Source organism: Rhincodon typus, chromosome 13 (genome assembly GCF_021869965.1).
Source record: "Rhincodon typus isolate 14 chromosome 13, sRhiTyp1.1, whole genome shotgun sequence".
NCBI lineage: Eukaryota > Metazoa > Chordata > Chondrichthyes > Orectolobiformes > Rhincodontidae > Rhincodon > Rhincodon typus.
Genome location: NC_063344.1, coordinates 63,619,623 through 63,643,757, shown reverse-complemented (window position 1 = coordinate 63,643,757; position 24,135 = coordinate 63,619,623). Strand labels below are relative to the sequence as shown.

The window sequence follows — 24,135 nt, the reverse complement described above, 5'->3', positions numbered from 1 at the left end:
AGGGAGTTCCAGTATTTTGACCCAGTGACAGTGAAGGAATAGCAATATATTTCTGAGTCAGGTTGGAGTGTGGCAGATAGTAGCGTGCCCATGTATCTGCTGCTGCCCTTGTCCTTCCAAATAGAAGTGGTCACAGATTTGGAAGGTGATGTTGAAAGGCCCTTTGTTAACAATCTAATCTAGCTTCAGTGTCTGGCTGGAAGATAGGTATGAGGCAGAGAAAGCCTGGAAATGCCTATAGAAGTCAATTAAAAAAACAAAGTATTAACCTGTGGTCGACTGAGAGATGAGGATGAAAGAATTGGCAGTGTAGGGGATGAATGCAAGTGAGAGAATGCCCTGTGATGGAGTCAATGTAAAAGAGGGAGAGGTCATACTCTGGTGCTTATCTTCTTTTCTCTTTCCTCAGGACTGTGGCTGCCACAAACATGAATGAGACGAGCAGTCGGTCTCACGCTGTGTTCAACATCATCTTCACACAGAAAGCACACGACACCATCCCAGAAACAACCTCTGAGAAGGTAAAGGAGACCTGTGTGGTTGGGATGTCAGTGAATTGACAGTCAAATCTGTCAAATCTAGCCCTGGGTTGAGGTTCTGCTTGTTCTGATGCAAGACTAAAGAGCGCAGTTACCAAAAACCACTTTCCACCTCTGTAGATTGTGATTTAAATCTGTTTCATTTAGATAGGATATGGATCTTGACCTTTCGATGGAGAACTTTCCCACGTTTAAACCTGATTTTCGAACCTGCTCGTACAGATTAGCTGAAAACTATTGCTAGCCTTTGAGTGAACTTATTTCAGGCTGTCTGACAGGATTCCTGGTGAACAGTAGTAGCCCAGCCGTGAGAAAAGAGCAAATTTAAATGGAATGTTCTTACCATCATGTAAAGCTCTATCGCCTGTAGCATAACCTATATTAAGTCCCATTCACACCACTCTTATCGTTACTGATATATGTTGGCACTGTACCCATCAAAGCTTTACTTTTAAAATTCCCACCTACACAGTCAAACACCTCTATGACCTCACTCTTCCCTATCTCTGTAACCGCCTCCAGCCTCATAACCCTCAACATAAGTCTGCACACTTTCAATTCATTGTCTTGTGCTCCTATAAATTCATAGAAAATAGGAGCAGCTGTGGGCTCTTTGACCTTCATGCCAGTGCCACTGTCCTTTAAGATATATGTACTATATATTTATTGTCACAAGTATTCAATGTAAAAATACAGTGAAAAGTGCGTACCTTCGCCCTACATTCATGGCACCATTCACATTAACTTAGAAGAAGGCAAGAAGAAAATAGATAACTTAGAGAGTTCAACTTTCCTTTCCACTGCCACTGTCCTCGACATTCCTTTGCCACTGTCCCGTTCCGGCATTTCCAGCCCTCGCCATGCTGCTGCCAGCGTCCCTCTCTTGGCTACCTCACTGGCCCAATCCCACCACCACTGCCTCACCGGCCCTCTCTCGCCGGCCCACCCTTGATCCGCCACCATTGCTCTGGCCCAGGCTCAATCCACCATTGCTGCAGGACACAACCCGTGCATTCAGCCCCCACCACGTGTTCCCCTTCGTGACCCGGCTCCTTCCCGCCTCCTTAGGTAGGCTGTTAAAAGGGGCATTGGGAGGGATAGAATTACTACAGAGAGAGAGAGAGAAGAAAGGAGTGAAATAAAAGAAAGGACAAAACAAAAGGAGAAAGGGAACTGGCGAGCAGAGTGGAGATCCGAATCTGTTACAGATCTTCTCTTACATATCAGTGTCAAATCTTGTCTGATTTATGGCCCCTGTGAAGCACTTTGGGATATTTTGTCAGTGTGCTATTACATTAAAGATGATATATAAATGCAAATTGTTAGCAAATGAAAGGGACTTCCAGGGCTTGTAACTAGTTTAGAATTGGGGAAGAGAGCTACTTTTGCCCATCTATATTTTTGATCTGTCTTGATCTTTCCAGACGTTCACTGATGTCTCTTTCCAGCCCACAGCTTGACGAGTCCGTGGGATTCTGGTAGTAAACCCTCTCCCTATATTTTAAGACCCCAAATATTGTTTAGCACTGAGTGCACCAGGCATCTTTCTCATTATTACCACCTAGTGTGAATCAAAGGGGAAGCCATTCTGCTTTAACTCATTTCCCACTCTATGCCTGGTGAGTAGGGAGGAATGAGATCCTTCTCCATGCAGACTTGGCTCATCCACAGATTCTCAGTGTTGGTACTGTGCTGAAGGAAGCCATTCAGCCCATTGTGCCTGCACTGGCCCTGAGCATTCTGACTTTTTGTCCATCTCCTGCCGTTTCCCCAAACCATGCACTTTGTTTCTATTTAAATCCTCACGGACGAGGATGACTCTCTTCCACTCTCAGGGTGAGTCCATAGGTGGCTGTACAAATCGATATAGCTTCTGCAGACTCTGTTACACTTGGGGCAGGTGGTGGTCATGGGAAGGGGTGGGTGGGGCATTGGTGTGGCAGCGTGCTCCTTTCACCTGGCTTCCACTTTCTCCCGATAACAAGTCTCGAGGTGCTCAATGCCTTCCTGGATGCTCCTCCTCCACTTTTGCCAGTCTTGGGCCGGTGATTCCCAGGTGTCTGTGGGAATGCTGCACTTCCCCAGTGAGGCCTTTGGGGTATCCCTAAAGCACTTCCTCTGTCCACCTGCCATTTCAAAGTTGGGAGTAGAGCACCTGGGGAGTCTTGTGTTGGTCACGCAGGCAATGTGCACAGCCCATTGTAGCCCATCAAGGGTGGTCAGTGCCTCAACGCTGGGGATGTTGACCTGATCGTGAATGCTAGCGTTGTTGCATCTGTTTTCCCAGTGGATTCGCAGGATCTTGCATTGATGGTACTGCTCCAGCATAATCAGTGAATAAAGCTGTCTTGAATGTCTCAATTGAACCTGGGTCCTCCACATTTGCAGGCAGTGTGTTCCCTAACCCTAGACCCTAACCACTCTCTGTGCGATAATAGTTTTGCACACGTCTCATTTCCTTCTTTTGCAAATCATTTCAAATCTGTGCCCTCTGGTTCCCAACCTTCTTAAAAGTGGGACAGTTTCTCCCCTTCCATTCTACTCAGAACCTCATGATTTTGAAATCTTCTATCAGGCCTCCTCTTGGCTTATCCAAGGAGAATTGTCCCAATTTCTCCAGTCCCATCCTCATAACTGAAGTTATCCATGGAACAAACCTCTTCTGCTCTCTCTCTCTCCAATCCTACTGAAGTGTAGCATCAAGAACTGTACACAAAATGAGGAAAACAGGAAAATAAACAATGGGGTGAGGTTCTTAGTATTAACACCTCCTTGGGATGGTTAGTCAGCTCAGCTGGTTGGCAACACAGAGTAAACACCAACAGAGTGGGTTCAATTCCCATACTGACTGAGGTCACCATGAAGGACTCTCCTTCTCAACCTCTCCCCTCCTCTGAGGTGAGGTGGCCTTCAGGTTAAACCACCACCAATCGTCTCTCTAACAATGAAAGAGTAGCCCTATGATGCACTGGGACTATGGTGACTTTACTTCTACCTGAAGTTGAGATTAGGGAATCACAGAGAGGCAAATGAGCTGTTTCAAGAAATGTTAAGCTGCTTGTTGGTTATTTGTTCAATGGCTGAAGTAAGATGAAAGCTCTCTTGCCAGTTATACTGCATGCTGTATCTCTGTCATGCACCAGGAAGAACTGTAAGTGCAGTGCAGCAATAGACTCTGCGGCCAGATATTCCCAGATTAGAATGTCTGGATGTGGCACCTAGAACTGGAGGAGAGATATTGTGTTATACAGTAATGTTGCGAAAATTTATGCTTTCTTTCATTAAAATGGAGAAAATTATAATCAAATAAACTTTTTCAAAATCATAACAGCCTTTGAGAAGTTAACAATGAATTTTCAATGTTTAATGAATTCAGATCAAGAGGGGGATTAATACAGTGAGGGCCTTCATTAGAAGAATGAAGGATGAACTCAGAAGGATTTTTTTTTTCAGATGCAAAGTTGTTAGAGCAAGGAATGCTTTATGATAATTGAGGCAGAGTCTACATCTGAAACAGTCCACTGTCTGAAACCCAGTGCTGGACAAGCTGTAGTTATCTGCAAATAAATATCAGGAAAACCAAAGCTACAATGTTCAGTCCCAGCCACAATCTCCACTCCCCAACCACTGGCTCTATCCCTCTCCCAGGCAGCCCTCTGAGGCTGAACTGACTGACTGTTTTATGACTTTGGTGTCATAGTTGACCTTGAGATGAGTTGTCAATCACATATCCAAACCATTGGCAAGACTGGCTATTTCCCTGTCACAGAAAGCGGTTGAGACCAAAACATTGAACATTTTCAAAACGGAGTTAGATATAGTTCTTAGGGCTAAAAGGTTCAAAGGGTGTGGGGAGAAAGTGGGAACAGGATACTGAGTTGGATGAATAGCTATGATCATGTTGAATGGTGGATCAGGTTTGAAGGGCTGAATAACCTACTCCTACTTCTATTTTCTACATTTCTATTTCCACCTCCATTACTTTGCCTGATTCATGCATCCACCCAGGCATACGTACACACACATACACACACACACACGCACACACCCCACTCCTCCCAACTCATCTCATCTCATGTGCTAGAACACTCATTCCTTTCTTACCTTCAAACTTGATAATTCTAATGAACTCCTGGCTGGTCTCCCACACTCTACCCTCCACAAACTTCAGGTCATTCAAATCTCTGCTGCTTGTATCCTAACTCAAACCAAATCCAATTCATCCATCCATCACCCCAATTCTTACTGACCTGCACTAAATCGCAGCCCAGCAACATCCACAAATATCTGAAATATTCCTCTGACTATGCCTCCTTCAACACCATGATTTTAATAGCTCCAGAGTTGGTGGCTGTTTCTTTATCTGTCTTCGTCCTAATTTCTGGAATTTCCTCCCTAAACTGTTCAGCCCCGCTACCTTTCTTTTCGCCTCTAAGACACTCCTTAAAATCTACAAGCTTTCCCCTTCCAGTAATGCACCAGCCTAAAGTGAAACTATAATGTTATTTTTTTCACTGTCACTAGCTCAAAAAAACATGGAAATCTGTCCCGAGCAGCACTATGGGTGGACTTAACCACTGAGGCTACAGTGCTTCATGAATATGGCTTACCAAACCTTCTCCAGGGCAATTAAGGATGGGCATTGTTACAACCAGGGAAGGGACAAGAGGCAGGGGACTCATTTCCCATTCTCACTGACCAAAACACAGTGCGTTTATTTGAAAATAAAAACATCACAGTGTGAAGCTGGAGAAACACAGCAGGCCAGGCAGCATCAGAGGAGCAGGAAAGTTGATGTTTCGGGTGGGGGTGTTTGTGATTTAACTCTGTGCTTTAATTGTAAGGAACAGGCAACTTCCAGCATTTTGTAAGTTTTAAAGGAAAGATACATCTTTATTGTCCAGCATCTATACCTCCATTCACACTCTCACTAGTATGCACATACTCAGGGAAAAAAAAAATCAACTGCGGCATCCGTCAATGTTTTCTAAAGATTTCTTTGTTACATTTGGGTTCCCCTGGTGTATATTCTAGATTCAGACTTGTAAACCTTTATGTCTACAGAGGAATTAATCTTCAGTAATCTCGAAGAACAGATGTTCTGTTGGTTTATGCTCACTACCAGATTTCTCTTGTTATACTCCAATCAACAGATAATGTTGCTGACCTGGAACGGTTCCTCATTTCAGGAATTCAAAGCCAACTCACGCGTCTGTGTGCATGTAGCTTAAAGCTGGTGGTCCTAGCCAGGGTCTTTTCCTTTCTTTGGTTTAAAGGTTTTATTAAATCTATTTATCAAAAACCTGTCTTGTGATCAAAGCACCTGTCTCCCCACTATCCTCATTAAGGCTTTCTGATCAGTGGGTAGGCCATTGTCACACAATGGTTTGTGGGTATCACTGTTCTACACGCCATCTTCACAAGAGAGAGATTTTCCCACTAATGTGTCTGGACTTCAAATTTGGAGTCACAAGAACTGCCACAGTATTACAAACTCAATCGTATTAATTATCACAGCAAGCGTTATTTGCATTTTAATGTGACTTCACCAAGACTTGTCCAGACATGAAAATTAGCTCAGTGTTCTTACAGTCCTTTGCGTATGGCAAAGAAAGGTCACCTGACCTCTCAGCTCCATTTGTGTCTGAAGAAATTGTCCAGGGGAGGCGATGGGCTAGTGGAATTATCGCTGGACTGTTAATGCAGAGACCCAGGTGATGTCCCGGGTTTGAATCCCACCGTGGCAGATGGTGGAATTTGAATTCAATAAAAACCTGGAATTAAGTGTCTAAATGATGACCACAAATCCACCATCAACTGTTGGGAAAAACCCATCTGGGTCACTAATGACCTTTAGGGAAGGAAATTCCTATCCTTACCTGATCTGGCTTACATGTGGATCTACACCCACAGCAATATGGTTGACTCTTAACTAACCTCCAGGCAGTTAGGGATGGGTAATAAATGCCTAGCCAGTGATGTTCTCATCCTGTGAATGAATTTTTTAAAAATTGGTTTATATATCAGAAATTCATATCTATGCTTCATTAGTTTGCATTACATGAATGTGACAGTATGCTGGCCTTGCCAGCAATGCTCATATCCCATGAAGGAGGTAAAAATAAAGCTTTTGATAGAAACATGGAAAATAGCAGCTATATGAATCCAAGTTGCTATTGTTGTAGGAGGCATTGAAGAAAGGCATAGCATGACAGCTGCCCTTTGTACACCTCCGTCTGCTACACACCCACCACTGAAGCTAAGATCACACAGCTTCTGTCACAATTTATCTGTTCTGCATTAATAGTTTCATCTTACCTAGGGTTACATCTTGAGAAGTATCAAATTCAGTCTTATGCCTTGATTTCCCTTGTTGCAGGTCTAGGCCACAGGAGGCCTAGTATACTGATATCTTATACAGTGATGGAGTACCTACAGAATTTTTTACATATACTACATTTACACTACACAGGGAAAATACTGGAGAGTTGTAGCAAGGGCCATAATGGAAGAGAATTACAAACAGGAATTAATCTCATGACTTTTTTTGAAGTGCCTTGTTTTATTTCTAATTCCCTCTGTAGGTTAGTAAAATCAGTTTGGTCGATCTTGCTGGAAGCGAAAGAGCTGATTCCACAGGAGCAAAGGGAACACGATTAAAGGTGAGAATCTGTATCTGTCCATCTATGCATTTATTCCCCCATCCATTTCATCATCCACTCATTTTCCCATCCATTCATCCACTGATGGATTTATCCATCAAACCATGTAACTGTCCACATCACTCTTCCTTCCATCCACCCATCCAGATCTTGAATATTTCACCCATTCATTTATCTGTCCTTGTTTCGGAAGCTAGTCTAAAGCAAGAAATTCAATGGGATAGATCACCCAGCATTGAACTAGACATCAGAATGGACAGTGGCAAATCCAACCCTGTCAACTCTGCAAAGTCTGCCTTACTAACAAATGGGGGATTGTGTCAAACTTAGGAGAGCTGCCCCACAGACGAGGCAAGAAACAGTCTGACGTAGTTATACTCACTGAATCACACCTTCCAGACAATGTCACAGTCACCACCATTATTATCGGTGGGAATGTCTTCTCCATCAGTGGGAAAGACCCACCAGCAATTCTCCCTGTAAGCTGGTGATCAGTGTCAGCACACTGATCGTGGCATTGACTTATGGTTCCAGAAGTCACTTCTGCACATGGATGTCAGAGACCCCACAGCCAGAGAGAAAGTAAGGGGGAGTGCTGCCCACCACAGGTGGTGGAAAAGTGATATACAATCAGGAGGGAATTGCCCTGGGCATCCTCACCATTGCATTTGGACAACATGAAGTCTCATGTTATCAAATCAAAACACTTTCTGTTGATTACTACCTACCGATCTTCTCCGTTGATGAATGAATACTCCTCCATGTTGAACACCACTAGAATAGAATAGCTGGGGAACTTCAGAGTCCATCACCAGGAGTGGCTCAGTAGTGTTGTCTTATGTCTCACAATTAATATACAGTATACTTTTAAAAGACCTGAATATTGCCTATCACTTATAAGGTGTAAATATTACTAACCACACATCAGCCCAAACCTGGATATTGTCCAAGTCTTGCTGCATTTGGATATGTATTCTAAGGAGTCACCATTAGGACTGAATATTGTACATCCATCTGTGAACATTCCCCTTTCTGACCTTATGATGGAGGGAATGTCATTGATGAAGTAGCTGAAGATGTTGGACCTAGGACACTCCTTGAGGAACCCCTGTAGAGCTGTCCTGGAGCTGAGATGACCGCCCTCCAACAACCACAATCATCTTCCTATGCACTAGGTATGACTCCAAATATCAGAGAGCTTTTCCTCTGATTCACATTGACTTGAAAATTCCTATACGTCCTGTACACAGAATGTAGAACAAATCCAAACTAGCCATTTACTTCCCCATCTGTCTACTTTCGATCATTAGTAAAGCGATAGAGGGCTCAAACGTGATTCTACCAAGTGCTACTTGATCAGAAATAACTTTCTTACTGATACTCAGTCTGGGTTCTGCCAAGGCCACTCAACTCCTGATATCAATATAGCCTTAGTTCAAACCTAGTCAAAACAGCCAAACTCGAGGAGTGAGGTGAGATTGATTGCTCTCGACGTTAAGACTACATTTGTTTGAGGTGGCACCTAGGAGCAAAACTAGAGTCAATGAGATAAAAACAGAAATTGCTGCAAAAACTCAGCAGAACTGAAGAAGGGTCACTGGACCTGAAAGTTAACGCTGATTTCTCTCCACAGATGCTGCCAGACCTGCTGAGTTTTTCCAGCAATTTCTGTTTTTGTTTCTGACTTTCAGCATTAACAGTTCTTTAGGATTTTTTAAATAGAGTCAATGGGAATTGGAAAAAAACTCGTTGCTAGTAGATCATCCCTGGCACAAAGGAAGAGGGTTTGGGGTGTTGGAGGTCATTCGTTGCTATGCCAGGAGATCTCTGCAGCATGTCCTCAGGGTAGTGTCCAAACCCCAACATCTTCACTGCTTCATCAAAGCCTGAAACAAAAACAGAAGTTGTTGGAAAAGCACAGCAAGTCTGGTAGCATCAGTGAAGAGAAATCAGAGTTAATATTTCGTGTCTGGTGACCCTTCCTCTACTTGGGGATGGGTTCTGTGGGGCAGGAGCTGGCAAAAACAATGGGTCTACTCGGGCAGTCCTGTTTGTTGGATTTTATGATGGAGTTAGAAGCGAGATGTGCGGGCCTGGGGTCTATCAGCTTGGAGGCATTGGCAGGGGGGAAACACCAGATGAAATGAAGTCAGTGATCGTGGTTGATACAATGGCCATATCTTGCATGGCCTGGTCATGGTCCAGGGGGAGATAGGAGGAGGTTTTTGAGAGCTGGCACTCAGCTTCTGCAACACTAGACTACAACAGCACCACCCATATCGGCAAGCTTAATCAGAAAGTCAGGGATGGATGTAAATGCACGGAGTGCAATCAGTTCAGAGGGAGACAGGTTGGACTGAGAGGGTTGCCGGAGAAATTGAGGCAACCAATGTCACGTCGACAGTTCTCAATGAACAGATCGAGTGCAGGTAAAAGGCCAGAGGGAGCAATCCAGGTAGAGGGAGAGTGTTGGAGCTGGGTGAAGGGGTCTGTGGGATGGGGAAAGGACTCTGTCCTGATTTACAGCATCCACAGTTCTTTCAGTTTTTATCCATCAATGCCTGTCCCTCCAACATGAAATCAGAAGTGGGGAACTGGACCAGTGATAGAAATATGATAGGTACAAAAGTCTAGGTATCCTGTGGTGACTAACTCACATCCTGACTTCCCAAAGTCTGACCACCATCTAAGAGGCACAAGTCAGGAATGTAATGAAATACTGTCCACTTACCAGGATCTAGGTGACCCTTAACAACACTCAAGAAGCTCGACTTTGAGCACAAAGCAGTCTGTTTGACTCTCACTGTATTCACCAACTTGACACACACTCTCTCCACCACCAATACATGGTATCAGTGTGCACCATATACACGAGGCACGGCAGGAACTCCTCTGATAGCACCTTCTAAATTCATAACCTCTGCCACCTAAAGGAACAAGGGCATCAGATGCATGGGAACACTTCCACATGCAGCTTCCCTCTCCCTCCAAGCCACCTTCCATCCTGTGTTGAAATTTTATCACTGTTCCTTCACTTTTCTCAATTTGAATTGATGCATAAAGGATTCAGCACTTGAATGTGAAATAGGAGGTTAACTGATGTATTGTATCAAATTCAGGAGAGGAGGTGGGTTGGGGGGTGTGGGCAGGAAACGCTGATTGAAAGTCTTTGCAGTCAATATAATTCAAATTCAGGCAAACCCTTTGAAAAGAAGAGTTCTGTTTTGCATTATTTTATTGATGGTAGCTGAATGTCTGAGCATGTAGAATGAATAGACTTATTTAAAATTGTTCCATGCATGGTCTATAAGACACCAAGGAAACCATTACTATCAAATTGTTATGTCTGTGTTTGTTTCAATTCAAAAGAAATGGGATCTGCGTTCAGTTTTGTTTTGCCTGCTCTTTTTTAATGGCTTGTTCCTTGTTTGCTACAGGAAGGTGCAAATATCAATAAATCCCTTACCACCCTGGGCAAGGTCATCTCCGCTCTGGCGGATGTGGTGAGTTCAACCTGGTGCTCTTACTCACTGAGTCTGGTGTAATACGGATGCTGGCACCGCTCTGCATTAGAGAATAAACTGCATCAATACCCAATGTGCTAAACCAATGCAGGGTATCAATTAACAAGGTCAATAGGATATTAAAATCAATAGCTGCGACAGTAGGATTGGAGTCAGAGGAAGGAGATCATGTTATAGCTGTACAGCACATTGCTTAGGCCATTTTTGGAATACTGCATTCAATCCTGGTCTCCCTGCTATAGGAAAGATGTTGCGAGACTTGAAAGGGTCCAGAACAGATTTATAAGGATGTTGCCAGGGCTGGTGGGGTTGAGTTGTAGGGAGAGGCTGAATATGCTGGGGCTATTTTCCCTGGAGCATTGAAAGTTGAGGGGTAACCTTATGAAGATTTATAAAATCATGAGGGGCATAGGTAGGGTGAATAGCCAAGGCTTTTTCCCCAGGGTAGAGGACTCTAAAACTAAGGGACATAGGATTAAAGTGAGAGGGGAAAGATTTAAAAGGGACCTAAGGGCAACTTTTTCAAACAGAGAGGATTATGCATGTATAGAATGAGCTGCCAGAGGAAGTGGTGGAGGCTGGTACAATAACAACATTTAAAAGGCATCTGAATGGGTATATAAATAGGAATGGTTTAGAGGGATATGGGCCAAATGCTGGCAAGTGGGACTCCATCAGTTTACAATATCTGGTTGATGTGGACGAGTTGGACCAAAGGGTCTGTTTCTGTGCTGTACATCTGTATGACTCTGCTCAAAAGTCACACAACACCAGATTGTAGTCCCACAGGTTTATTTCAGAGCGCTGCTCCTTCGTCAGGTGACTCTAAGTCAGAATTCTGGTCAGATCCTAATATGAGTACTGTGTCCAGTCCTGGTTGACAAGGGAACCTTTCTGGCATGTGAGGCAGTGCACAAAGTTGATCCCTACTGTCACAGAAAAATAAAATTACAGGAAGGAATTACATTTCCGTTGAACCTTTCATGACCTCAGCACATTTCAAAGCATTTTATAGCCAATGAAGTGCTTTCCTTTTAGATTTTAAACATTGTTGTAGGAGAAGTGACAGCTAATTCACAACGCACCAAGGTCATTCCAACAGCAATGGTGACATTAATTAAGGAGGAATAGTGGACAAGCCACTGTGAAGAACTTCTCTGCTCTTCTTTGAAGTAATGTGATCAGATCTTTTTGTACCCACCAGAGAGAGCAGAAAGAGCCTAAATTCAATGCTTTACCTAAAATACACATGTAGCAGTTCAGCATTCAGTCTGAATTATGAACAAAGCACGGACAAATGTCAACCTTTTTGTTTTGAAAGGATAGGTCGGGCAGGTGGTCTTACACAGCTTTTATGGGATTATAAATGGAGAAAATAATTCTAGAAATTGCAAATTGTAAGAATAAGATGTTTTACTCTAGAAAGCCAGTTTGTGGAGGGTAGAACTGAAGTTACTACTAACACTCTTAAATTTACTTACAACGTTACTAATTACAAGCATGTACCTCCTAACTTAATTTAGTGTGTATTTTTTTAGGACTCAACTGAATCCCCGTTAATGTTCACTGTCTGCATTTGTTCAATATAATTAATGTATAATTAACTTAGGACATGCTGAAACAAGTAAAAACCAAATTTAGAGCTCATGTTATCACATTAATAATAGTCTTCCTGGATCACTCTCCATTTAAAAGGAGTCCTGGTTGTAATGATGAGGCTCAGTCTCCAATTGTTACTGCAATATTCTTGAATTAAATAACCCAGACTGTACCAAGAATGGTTGAAATGGTAGACTCCCCTCAGTTTCTAATGAAGTCAGTACTGTGTTCTAAATGTTGTAGCTGATTTGATCTGCCATGTGTCTCTGATCTATTCAGTAAACTCCTTCCTTGTTCGGTTTATTACAGGATTCTGGATCAAACAAGGTATGGCTAATGCTGTATTCTCCTATATTTACACTAACACAGTTTAACCTGTGCTTCGGCTCAGAGCATTTCAGGAGCAGTCTCAGCTGTGATATATAGGCTGTTAAATAACATGTCAACACACAGTGTGGGATTAACCATGAGGAGTTTGGCACTTGGGTGAGGTACAAGAGGTTAACCGATGTACTGTAGTAAATTCAAGAAAGCTGGGGGCAAGGAAATGCCACTGATTTGAAACCCTTTGAAGTCAGCTCATGCTTAAAAGGTGTCAAACTGAGCCATGTCACTTTCAGTGTGAGCATGCATGTAATAATCCAAGCATTGCTGAAAGAAACCACAGGTTGAAATTCTACATCTTGCAGTCATCAGGACTAGGGTGCAGGGAACAGAATAAAAAAAAGAGACACGGTTTCATACAGAATGAGAAGAGCATGCTGATTGACTGGGCTATTATTGGCACTAAGATGCAGGAAGAATAGTGAACTGTCAATCTTAATTCTCAAAGCAAGCAAATAGATTCTGATTGGTTAGGGTGTTGCTATGGAGATGTAACATTGTTTGGTTAAATCTATGACTTTTTTTTTAAAAAGGTGCAATGTATGCACAGATTCTTTTTATCTTGATAAAACAGGGTTCCAAGTATTTAGAGATGTAGTTTCTACAGGTTCAAATGGAAGACACTGCAAGAGGGACTGATGATCATAAATTGGTTTCCAATGTGACTCTTAGCACATTCAGATTGTTTAATAAATGGTTTCCAATAACAGAACCACATCTAATGGTGGATATTCTTTTCTGAGGATTGCAAGCACAGGCTGGTTGAGAACAAGCAGCCTGCTATGAGCAGGGTATAGACAACAAGACATGTTGTTTAATAGAGTCCACCATCATTGGGATGTTGGGATATAAATACTCAGAACCCTGTTTTATCTGGACAAAAAGAATGTGTACGTACATTGCATCTTTTTTTTCCAAAAGAAAGGCCATTGAGACAACCAAACTCTGCTGCAGTCACATGGCAAAACCCTGACCAATCAGAATCTACCTGTCTCGTCTGAAAACTAAGATTGAGAGTTAACTGTTCCTGCTTCATTGCCACACCAATAATGGGGCAACCAATCAGCACCCTCTTTTCATGCTGTGTGACTTCTTTCTTGGGTTTTCAAACAAACACAGAGAATGTGGGAGAAACATGGAAGGTCCAGTAGCATCTGTGAAGAGAGAAAAATAGAGTTTACATTTCAAGCCCAGTATGACTCCGCTTCAGAAGATGCTGCCAGACCTGTTGAATTTCTCTGGCGTATTCTGGTTTAATTTCAGTTTCCTGCATCCATGGTATTTTGCTTTTATCTGAGTCTATTTACTCAAGTCCATTTCTTGCTATCTTCGTTGTGGTGAGTGTAAGACAAAAGCTTCAACTTCTAGTCTCCTTTTAGCAATGTTTAAGTTCTGTACTGTCAAGCATTTATTAATAATTCCAAGCCTGTATTGCAAGGGGCGGAAACTTAGTGGGGGTGAGAGAAATGAATAGTCACTACATGGTGTAAGCTCCTTGCTGGATGGTACAGGAAGACGTCCATGCATATCTTACATGTGTATTTCTTCAAGAGGATTTTAGTTCAACTTTTAATAAAAAAATGTCCAGCTACTGACTTGCAGCTCAGTATCTCCGGCCAATGAATTTGTTGATCCCTCACACACTTTGTATGAAAGAGTGCTCCATTCATTAGATATTAAGATAAACCATTATCTTCCTTGCCTTTGGAGGGTAGGAACTTAACACTTCTAGGGACTGAAAACTGAACATGCTGAAAATTCTCAAGTATTTGTAAAGTGAAATGGAGCTAATGGGCCTGAATAATTTTGTAAACACTCACTCAAAATCCTTTCACTCATACTGTTAAACGTTCACTATCTTAGACTATTGACCTTTTCTCAACTGGAAGATGCTCAGGTTTTGAGCAAGTATTGTAGATATTTTTGAATCAACTTGTTTGGAGATGTGATGACACCTCTCGAGAGCAGGTGGGATTTGAACGTGGATCTCCTGCCTCAGAGGTAGGGAGGGACATTATCGCCATGCCACAAGATCCTTGAGCAAGTATTATATATTGGGCTATGATTTGCACTTATTTGAATCTAATTCCTTACCCAGTTAAAAGACAGCAAACATTGTAGGTTTTCCAATAACTTTTAAGCTTAACTATCACAAGTAGATAGAAAATTAATCAATGGAACCTCAATATCATGGTGTGTTTAATACTGTGTTCTTACTTTATGCTGCTTTTTCTTATCGTGCTTAGAAGTTGCTAACTCTGAACATCTCTCCAAGAACTTTAGACAGATTTTTGACATTGAACAGGGTGGGCTGTGAAATAATTTCCAAAACACATTTGTGGTTAAATCAATTAAAATTTAATTTAAATTGTATAGAACTCTCAACTAGTTATATGTTCAAATTAATACAGATATTTAAATTAGGAGAAGCAGTAGGCCATTCCTCCTTGCCTGTTCTGAAATTTAATGTAAAAATATCTGATTTGATCTGATTGTGAACCCCATTTTCCTGTAGCACACTACATACACTTTGTTTAAGAAGTCAAGAAGCTGTCTAACTCTGCCTTAAACATATTCAATGTCTCAGTCTCCACGCCTCTCTCTCGGGAAAAGAATTCCACAGACTAATGACTGAGAGAAAATAAACTCGTCACCATCTTAAATGAGAGATGTTTTAATTTAAACTGTGTCTGTCATGTTCGCTGTTCCAAGAGGTGCTCATCTTACTGAATGTCATGGCTCTGCATTCAGGCACTGGGTTCAGTTAAAACTTCCCACAATTACAAATACATGGGAACACTTCCCAATGTGAGTGTGGTTGATGTTATAATACATCAAGCTGGACTATGTGATCCAGTAGTGTGTATGATTGAGAGGATCACGTACACTTCCAGCTGTTTTAGTAGTTGACCTGAGCAGGTGTTCTAGTGTCAGACAGGTTTCAGCCCATATTTTTACTTTCTCTCTTAAGGAAATAAAAATGGCTGCCACAACCTAACTTGACCTGGCTAAGGTCATGACCCTGTGCACTCGGCTATCCTGCATTAGGTTACCCTGACATTGCTAAGGCATTAATGTTAAATTCATTGGAGGGAGCAGTCTCACCATTATCGTAACGTTAGAATACATCTACCGAAAGTGGAACGTCAAATTCAATGTCTACTATCATTTCCAGAAGGATAATCTGGGAATGAATGTGATCTTCCACCACCTGGCTATCCAAATCAGGTAGCAAAATTTGAAAAGGGTTTTTGCACCTTGATGCTATCATGTCATCTGCAGTATCTTAGTCACATTTTGCATCGCAGTGCCCTTGCCTCTAAGTTAAAGAGATTGAAACAGTGTCTATGGAACCAATCACTCAAAGACCCATTGGCCTGAACTGGAGAGAGGGCATTCAACCATCACTCACCACCAAAAGTAACAGGAGTGGAACAGGCAGGGGTTTATGGTATGACGAATCAGTGCCTAAAGGAGAGCTGGGATGATAAACAAACTGATTTGAGAAGGATACTGATAATTTGTGCATTAAAACTGCTGTGTCCTATTCATGTTTGTACTGAGTTCTGTTTCTGATTTTTTTTTTCAATATTTTTCAATATTAATCAGAACAAGAAAAAGAAGAAAACTGATTTCATCCCATATAGAGACTCAGTGCTGACATGGTTACTCCGAGAGAACCTGGGTAAGAGACAGCTCTTCCCTCCATACAGCAATGTACTGAGGTTAGCAGTTAGCAAATGGATGCTGTGTTGTCCAACTATTAGATTGGGTGGTCAAAAATATTGTTTAGAAACAGTTGCTGAACAGATCTGTTTAATACAATGACTTGCCTGCGGTCCTTTCATCTGGGAGCCTTACTGTAAAGAAAGCCTGCATTTATTTAGCATATTTTGTGCCCCTAGGACAGTCCAAAGTATTCTGCAACCACTGAAGTGCATTTTGAAGTGTAATTCACTGTTGTAAAGCAGGAGGTAATTTGATATTTGGTGGGAAGTGAGGGGGAGAGAGAAAGACTGTATTTAATGTCTCCTATCAGAAAGACAGTTCTCCCGACCATGCAATACTGCAATGGAGAGTTAACTCAAATTTCCTGAGATTCCAATTTTCTGATTCAGTGATAGGGGTGCTATCAACGTGCTGTGACTTGTCTCACTAGAACTGATTGCAAGCAAAACGCATTTGCTTAATCTCAAGTTGCCTGACAGAGGGTAGAGTTTTCGAGCTGCTTTACACTGCAAGATGGTCAGTCTAGAAACTGCGGGGGGGGAGATAGTAGGAACTGCAGATGTTGGAAAATCTGAGATAACAAGTTGTAGAGCTGGATGAACACAGCAGGCCAAGCAGCATCATAGGAGCAGGAAGGCTGACGTTTCGGGCCTAGACCCTTCATCAGAAAAGTCTAGCAACTGGGATGAGGTGGGCAGTACCAGGCCTGAAGCAGTATAATGAAGATTGTGATTCAGTTGCAGATCCCTGTCAAGGGCTGATATGGGAAAAGACCTGTACGATGTACGTTGGAGAAGGTATTTAAACAGTGCAGTGCTGTAGCCTCAGCTGCTGTTGCTGTTAGAGCAAGTGGGGTTTGCCAAGCAGCTATCTGAGAGCAATGGTGCCACTCATGCCTGCTACTGGCCAGCCTTGGATGGGCACTGTCATTGGTACCTCCTGCACAGAGCTAAGCTGGTGTGGCTGTATTAGGCTGGAGCTAGACATGGTGGGGGAAGTGTGAGGGAGAGATCAATGACACTGGAGTTAATGTTTTGCTTCTCCACAGGGGGCAATTCCCGGACAGCCATGGTGGCAGCCCTTAGCCCAGCTGATATCAACTATGATGAGACACTTAGCACCTTGAGGTAAGGACCATAGGAACTCACCTAAGCGCTCTCTCATTGATGTGTTGGAAGAAGGGGTCATTGGGGTCAGGTCAGGGGGAGGAGTGTACGAAAGTAGATCTGGACTGTGGTTGGGGGCTGACATAAGGGAAGATGGAATTGTGTCAGGATGTGGATAAGGATCCCATAGGGAGAAGATAATGAAACATTGAGCAAGTTGAACACTGCTCCCTACTCCCATCACAACTCTTCCCCAGCTCCCATGATCCAGTCTAATAAACACACCATCTGGTTCATTCTCTTGCTTAGGTACGCCGATCGTGCGAAACAGATCCGGTGCAATGCAGTCATTAACGAGGATCCCAACAACAAGTTGATCCGGGAACTAAAGGATGAAGTGTCTAGACTGAGAGATCTGCTCTGCACACAGGGGCTGGGTGACATTATTGATCGTAAGCAGCAATGTACCTATTGTGTCACAGGAAATGTTAGACTCCACCCTCTCAACCCCACCCCCACCTCCTACCCTCCACAAGGGAAGCTACCTGGTTTGCTGTGTTGTTGACCACTGGTAATCTTAGATAAGTGGTTGGTGTAGACTTGATAGACCAAATGGCCTCTATTTGACCTGTGGGGATGCTATGATCCTATGGTTCTGTGGTGTCACTGCTCACCCGGTCTGTGTTTCTTGATGTCACTGCTCAAAAGGGGCAGATTTAGATCATCATCACAGAATCACAGAATGTTCTGGTACAGTAGGATGCAATTTAGCCCATCATGCCTGCATGGCTCGTTAAATGAACACCATTATCTAGTTCCAGTCTCCTGCTTCCTCCCCATACCCTCGCACATTGTTTTTATCCAAATAATCATTCAGTTCCCCCCTTGAATGCTTCAATTCAACCATAGCTAAGTATGAACTGCCCAGGTCCCCCATTACTGTAGATTTCACCCTGTGGACAAGTGCCTGGCTTTCTTTCTCTTTTAAGACTGAAATTGTTTTGTATCATCTGGCAAATATTATTATAAATTGTTCGCGACATATTAGGCTGGAGTTGGGAAAACTCTACAGACCTCTAAAAATGGCAGTTGGGCCCCAAACACTGAAGTCCCATTCCCTTTCCTGATGGGTCCCACTTTTGCCAGTCAAGGTAAGGGGCAGGCCATTATTCTCACAGGATGGAAACCTGAACTCAGTAAGGCCATTTGAACTCAGTGCAAAGTTCAAACAGGCCTTCAACTTTGCTGTTGCAAGGACCATAACCCTCCGTGTGGGAGCCACAAATTGATGGGGTACGTGTAAACACGCTTACAAGGTGGATAAGCTCCAAGTAATTGTCATGATGTGAAGTATTTGGAATCCTTTTTTTTTAAGTGTCAAATAGGCTACAGTTGTCCTTAAAAGATTAAAAACAAAGCCCTCTGTTGGACCTTTTTGACAGGCCATCTCTGCCTGTTAGAAACAAAACAGTTATGTTGTTTTAATTGAGTTGTTTGAGATTTCTCCAAGTGCTATTGTTATGCCATTATGAATGTTTGACTGAGTTTCAAAAGTCTCGATTATCTTTGACTTCATTGTTTGATTGACAGTTACAAGCATCAATTTTTTTTAACATTGGGTCTGAATATAGTGGCCTATTTGTTCTTATAAGAAACAAACAACTTGAGAATAATTAAGAGTTTGTATGGAACTGAGTTTTTGTAGGAGTACCATTGAATAAGATGTTTTGAAATGAATCATTTTAATCTCCTATGCTTTTGGAGTCTGTCTATAGAATGTATTGGGTGAGTGTCTCAGGAGGTAACATGGAGAATATGAGGGATTATGAAGGTTGGGTGAGAGACATGAGTTAGCATGGAGTATGTTTGAGTAACCATGGTGGTTGGGTAGGCATGGGAGGGGAGAAATGGTTTGGTTTGGAGATGAGGGTTAGCGGGCCTAACACTTTCTGAAACAATTTAGGATGAAGCCATGGAGAATCGAAGTACTTCTGCACTTGCCTGCCCCTTGGTTGCCTCTGCTCTACTCCCAGAGCCAGTGGGCCATTCTGCTTCCACCCTCACCCCTCCCCATGAACAAAAGTCGCCAAACTTGGGATAACTTTTACTGAGGCCAATCTGATGACTCAGGAAATTCCCACCTTGGGCTGTTCACCTTATCAGTGAAAACCTGGCCCTTACTGTGCAATGTTATTATCAGCATTCTATTGTAACGTCTACTTACTGTGTGATGGGCACAGGATACATCCAACCTCCCAATTATATGCATCATAACAACTGACCTCAGCTGGTCCTCACATTGAAAATAATGGGGCACAATTGCTTTGGCTGAAGACCATTTCCTGTGCAGGCTGTCAGGGTTTTCACATGGAAAAGAAATCCCAAGCTCCTTCCTCACCCATTCCTGGCTAATTCTCATAAAGGACAGCAAAGGTCATTCAAAGAAAAGCCTACAGAACATGCAGTGTAAGAACACCTTATCTAAATGTTAATTTGAGAACATGGGCTTAAAATATTGAAAGAAAGACAATGTGTGAAGGGCTGCTTGTCAAATCAATTTCTGATACTGAGCTGAATCCCATTCATTCCAGTTGACCCTATGGGCACCCAAGAGTTTTGACAAGTATCTGCATCACATCAATGTACATAGCAATAAAAGGAATCTTTACCCTCCATGTACTCAAGATAGTATTGAAGTGGGATGGGAGAGTTTGGTTTTTACTTGGTTATGTTGCGTGTTGTCATGACCTTCTTCCCTAAACCCTGCCCCTTCCTTAAGTTTCTTCCCAACCCTTTTTTTCCATCTCTTTCATGTTTCCTCGGTGCCAATTTCGTCTCTGATGTCTATTTTATAAAAGCAAATGCAAGGTGTTTCATTCCTTCTGTCGATGTTGTGGTTGTGAAGCTGTTTTGTGTATTCTGACCTCTCACCCTTGTTTCTCTCCTTTCTCTGATCTCTCAGTGACTCCAGTGCCTGATGACAAAAGAACTGGAAGAAAATGTGTGTAAATAGTTGGCGTAGCACAGTAGCAGCTTGTGATGCTTCCCTCACACGCACGTGTGCTCAGAAACAGCCCCTCACAAAACAGCATGAGACAAAGAACCTTTTCATCCCGCTGCCTAGGTTCATTAGTCATGATCAAGGGTGGTCACAAAAAGTCACAATGGAGTCAGCTACCCCACTGCATTGCCCAAGGGGAGTGTTAGAGTGTTAGAGAGTGTGTGCATGTGTATGTGTGTGTGTGTGTGTGTGTGTCCAGCCTATTAGACCAAGTAGGACCAACCCACCCATTCCCGATAACTGCAATCTTTTTCAGGTCAGATAATTATCCAATGTTCTTTTTGAAAACCAGATTTAAATCTGCCTCTGTCACATTCTGAAGCAGCACATTCGACATCCTACCCACTTGCTAATCTTTCCTCATTGTTCATCGTCGTCACTTTTAAGCCAATCACTTGTAATTTAGCGCTGGATTCATCCACAAATGGGAACAGTTTCTCTCCTACCTACACCAATCATGATTTTGAAAACCTTCATCAAATCTCTTCTCAATGTTCTCAGACAAGAGCAACCCCACTTTCTCTGATATGTTGATGTACCTGAAGGGCCTGATCCCTTGAATCTTTGTGCCATGTGTCTGTCCATTCCACCAGCCCGTCTATGTCCGATTTGAAGTCTATCATTATCATCCTCACAGACCACAATACTTTCAAATTTTGAAATACTCAAACCAGGTCAGTAATGTATTCCTTAGTCCCAATCACCGGGGACCTCAACTGAATGCCTTTCTCTCGATTGAAAACAACCATTAATCGTTACTGTGCATCCTATTACTCAGCCAGCTCATTGCCATGCTGTCACCGCCTCTTTGAACCTATAGGATTTACCCTAGCTGGCGAGCTTCTTCTCAAATTCCTTTTCAAAATCAGCATGTACAATATCAGACTCTATTCTCCTCATTGGTGGTCTTGGTTACTTGATTTTTTTAAAACAGCTAACTAGCTAAGCATGATTCAACTATAACAAATCTGTGCTGCCTTTCCTTATGTATTTGACTCTTGTCTGCGTGATTGTAAATTTTGTACTGAGTTATCCTTTCCAAAAGCTTGTCCATTGCCCAGATTAAGCTGACTGGTCCATAAGTGCTGGGAATATTTTTCTATCCTATTTTGAAGTAGGGTATAATTGCTGTGGTTCTCCACTCCATTGCTATCACTCCTGTATCTAAGGAAGATTAGGAGGTTACACCCAATGCTTTTATAGTTTCTTTCCTTACTTCCTTCACTGTCCCCAAATACATCCCATCTGGTCCTGATGACTCATTCACTTCAAGTACAGCCACCGTTTCAAATTTACAGTCATACAGCATAGAAACAGACCCTTCGTCCCACCATGTCTATGCCAACCAACAAACACTAAACTACACTAATCCCATTTACCTGCACTTGGTCCGTATGTCCTGGCATGTTAAGTGCTCATCCAGATGCTTCTTAAAATGTTGCAAGAATACTTGCCTGTACATTCCACCACCCCCTAACACCCTCTAGCTAAAAAACCTTTTCATCACATCTCCTCTAAACCACTTATTCGTAACTTTAAATGTTTGCCCTCTGGTCTTAGAAACGTCTGCCATGGGGAAGAGATTCCCTTTCTTTATCAATTTCTATTCTGTGCAGTGCCTCAACTACCTACTCTTTCTCGATGATTTTGCCAACATTTCCATGCAAAAATCCTTGTGTTTCCCCATCAATCTGATCCTTCCTCCTACCACCCAGTAACAAATAATATACCTGTAGAAAATTTTTGGATTCCCTTTTATATTAGCTGCTGGTCTCTTCTCATACACACTCTTTGCCTTGCTTTTCCTGTTCCCCTTTGAACTTTTTATATTCAACCTGTTTCAAACTTGCATTATCAATCTGACATCTAGCATATGCCTTCTTTTCTGTTTCATCCTATGGTCTATCTCTCTAGTCACCTCTTAGCATTTGGTTAGCCTGGAACTATACCTCAATTGCCTCAAACTACCTCTTTAAAAGCAGCCTATTGTTCCATTGCAGTGTTATCTCCCCATCACTATTTTTAATTTACTGGACCAGATACGTTCTCGCCCAACTGATATTGCAACCACCATCCCTCATCCCCAATTTAGATCTGCTTACGTTAGGAGCACTGCTACCTTGATGTTTCCCAAATGACCCACCTCAATCCTCAGAACCATATGCAGAAATGCCTCCTCCTCTCAGAGCTTGGTGTGTATGTGTGACTTAATGTCTGCTGTTTGCGGGTGTCAGACCTGTCCCAGTACCTTGTCTCAGCAATTCATTTTAATAGATTTCCACACAAAAATGTCAGGGAAACCCTTTTACATAAACACCAGCTGGGAGTTTGGGTTTTAGAGGTGGAGTCACTATTGCTGTGACTGTGGGTCAGCAAAGACCACAACTGATGCCGTGATAGAGACCTCTCCAACACCCTCAGGAACATTTTAATTTGAGAGAACCATGGATCATGGATACTGGCATTCTTCCTAAGCAAGGTGCTTGTGCATGAGACAAAGTTTTGGTTTTGATTTGCTTTTATTTCCATCCTCGGAGTCCAGTTTGTCTACGTTGTTCGACATGTTGTGGCTGAGAAGTTGCCTTTGCCCCTCTTCATGGCTAGTGATAGGGAATACCCAGAAATGTCTTTCCTCGGTAGCACCAAGTGAACTGGTGCCCACTGTCCATTATCACCAATTTATCTGGTACGCCACTCTGCAACTGGAGCTCACTTGCCCATACCCCAACATTTGTTCTTATCCCTGTGCATTAGGTAGCATTCTGTTAAATGAGCTTACCCCTGCCATACCCCACTACTATTATCTACTGTCCAAAATGCTGACGGCATCAAACCTGATCATGTGATATTGCACCTGTGTGCACTCAGATAACTTAGTTTTAATACAAAACTTTGTCTCATGATGTGCAACTTCGCAGTTAAAGGGGCCAGAATTACAGTATAGAACTTTCATAGTGATAACAAAGGAGGTATTTGCATGGCTATGAGGAACGGGTAGAAAAGTAGACGGCTGGCCTAGATGCAATGGGTTGAATGGCCTCCTGCATATTGTATGGTTCTATGGTTTGATGTTTCCCATTGCTATTGCTGACCAGATTAGTGCATAGTTGTACTGGCTCCTTGGGATGCTTTCTCTCATGCTGTAACTGAAAGGCTTCTGCACTGCTACCCTTGCTACAGACTCCTGGTTATACAAGTGCTCTCGCTCAAACAATAGCCACTCTTCTAGCCTCGCATCTTATAGCAATGACCCCAGTATAATGCCATTCACACATGCCTGTGTTGGTGTACTGTTAGAGTGACATAAGGATACATGAGAAATAGGAACTGTTTGATTAACACAGGGATAGATAAGAACATAAGGAATAGGAGCTGTTTGATTAACACAGGGATAGATAAGAACATAAGGAATAGGAGCTGTCAGATTAACACAGGGATAGATAAGAACATAAGGAATAGGAGCTGTTAGATTAACACAGGGATAGATAAGAACATAAGGAATAGGAGCTGTTAGATTAACACAGGGATGGA

General features: G+C 42.5%; 1 protein-coding gene across 1 annotated transcript in view; it reads left to right on the top strand.

Moving 5' to 3' along the window:
* Window positions 1-24,135, top strand: part of kif1aa (kinesin family member 1Aa) — a 269,784-nt gene that overhangs the window by 119,070 nt on the left and 126,579 nt on the right. Inside the window, exons 7-13 of the mRNA XM_048604503.1 lie at window positions 410-521; window positions 7,124-7,201; window positions 10,639-10,704; window positions 12,634-12,651; window positions 16,318-16,393; window positions 17,486-17,564; window positions 17,853-17,995. Coding sequence (XP_048460460.1) covers window positions 410-521; window positions 7,124-7,201; window positions 10,639-10,704; window positions 12,634-12,651; window positions 16,318-16,393; window positions 17,486-17,564; window positions 17,853-17,995 — 572 coding nt within the window. The remainder of the gene's footprint in view (window positions 1-409; window positions 522-7,123; window positions 7,202-10,638; window positions 10,705-12,633; window positions 12,652-16,317; window positions 16,394-17,485; window positions 17,565-17,852; window positions 17,996-24,135) is intronic.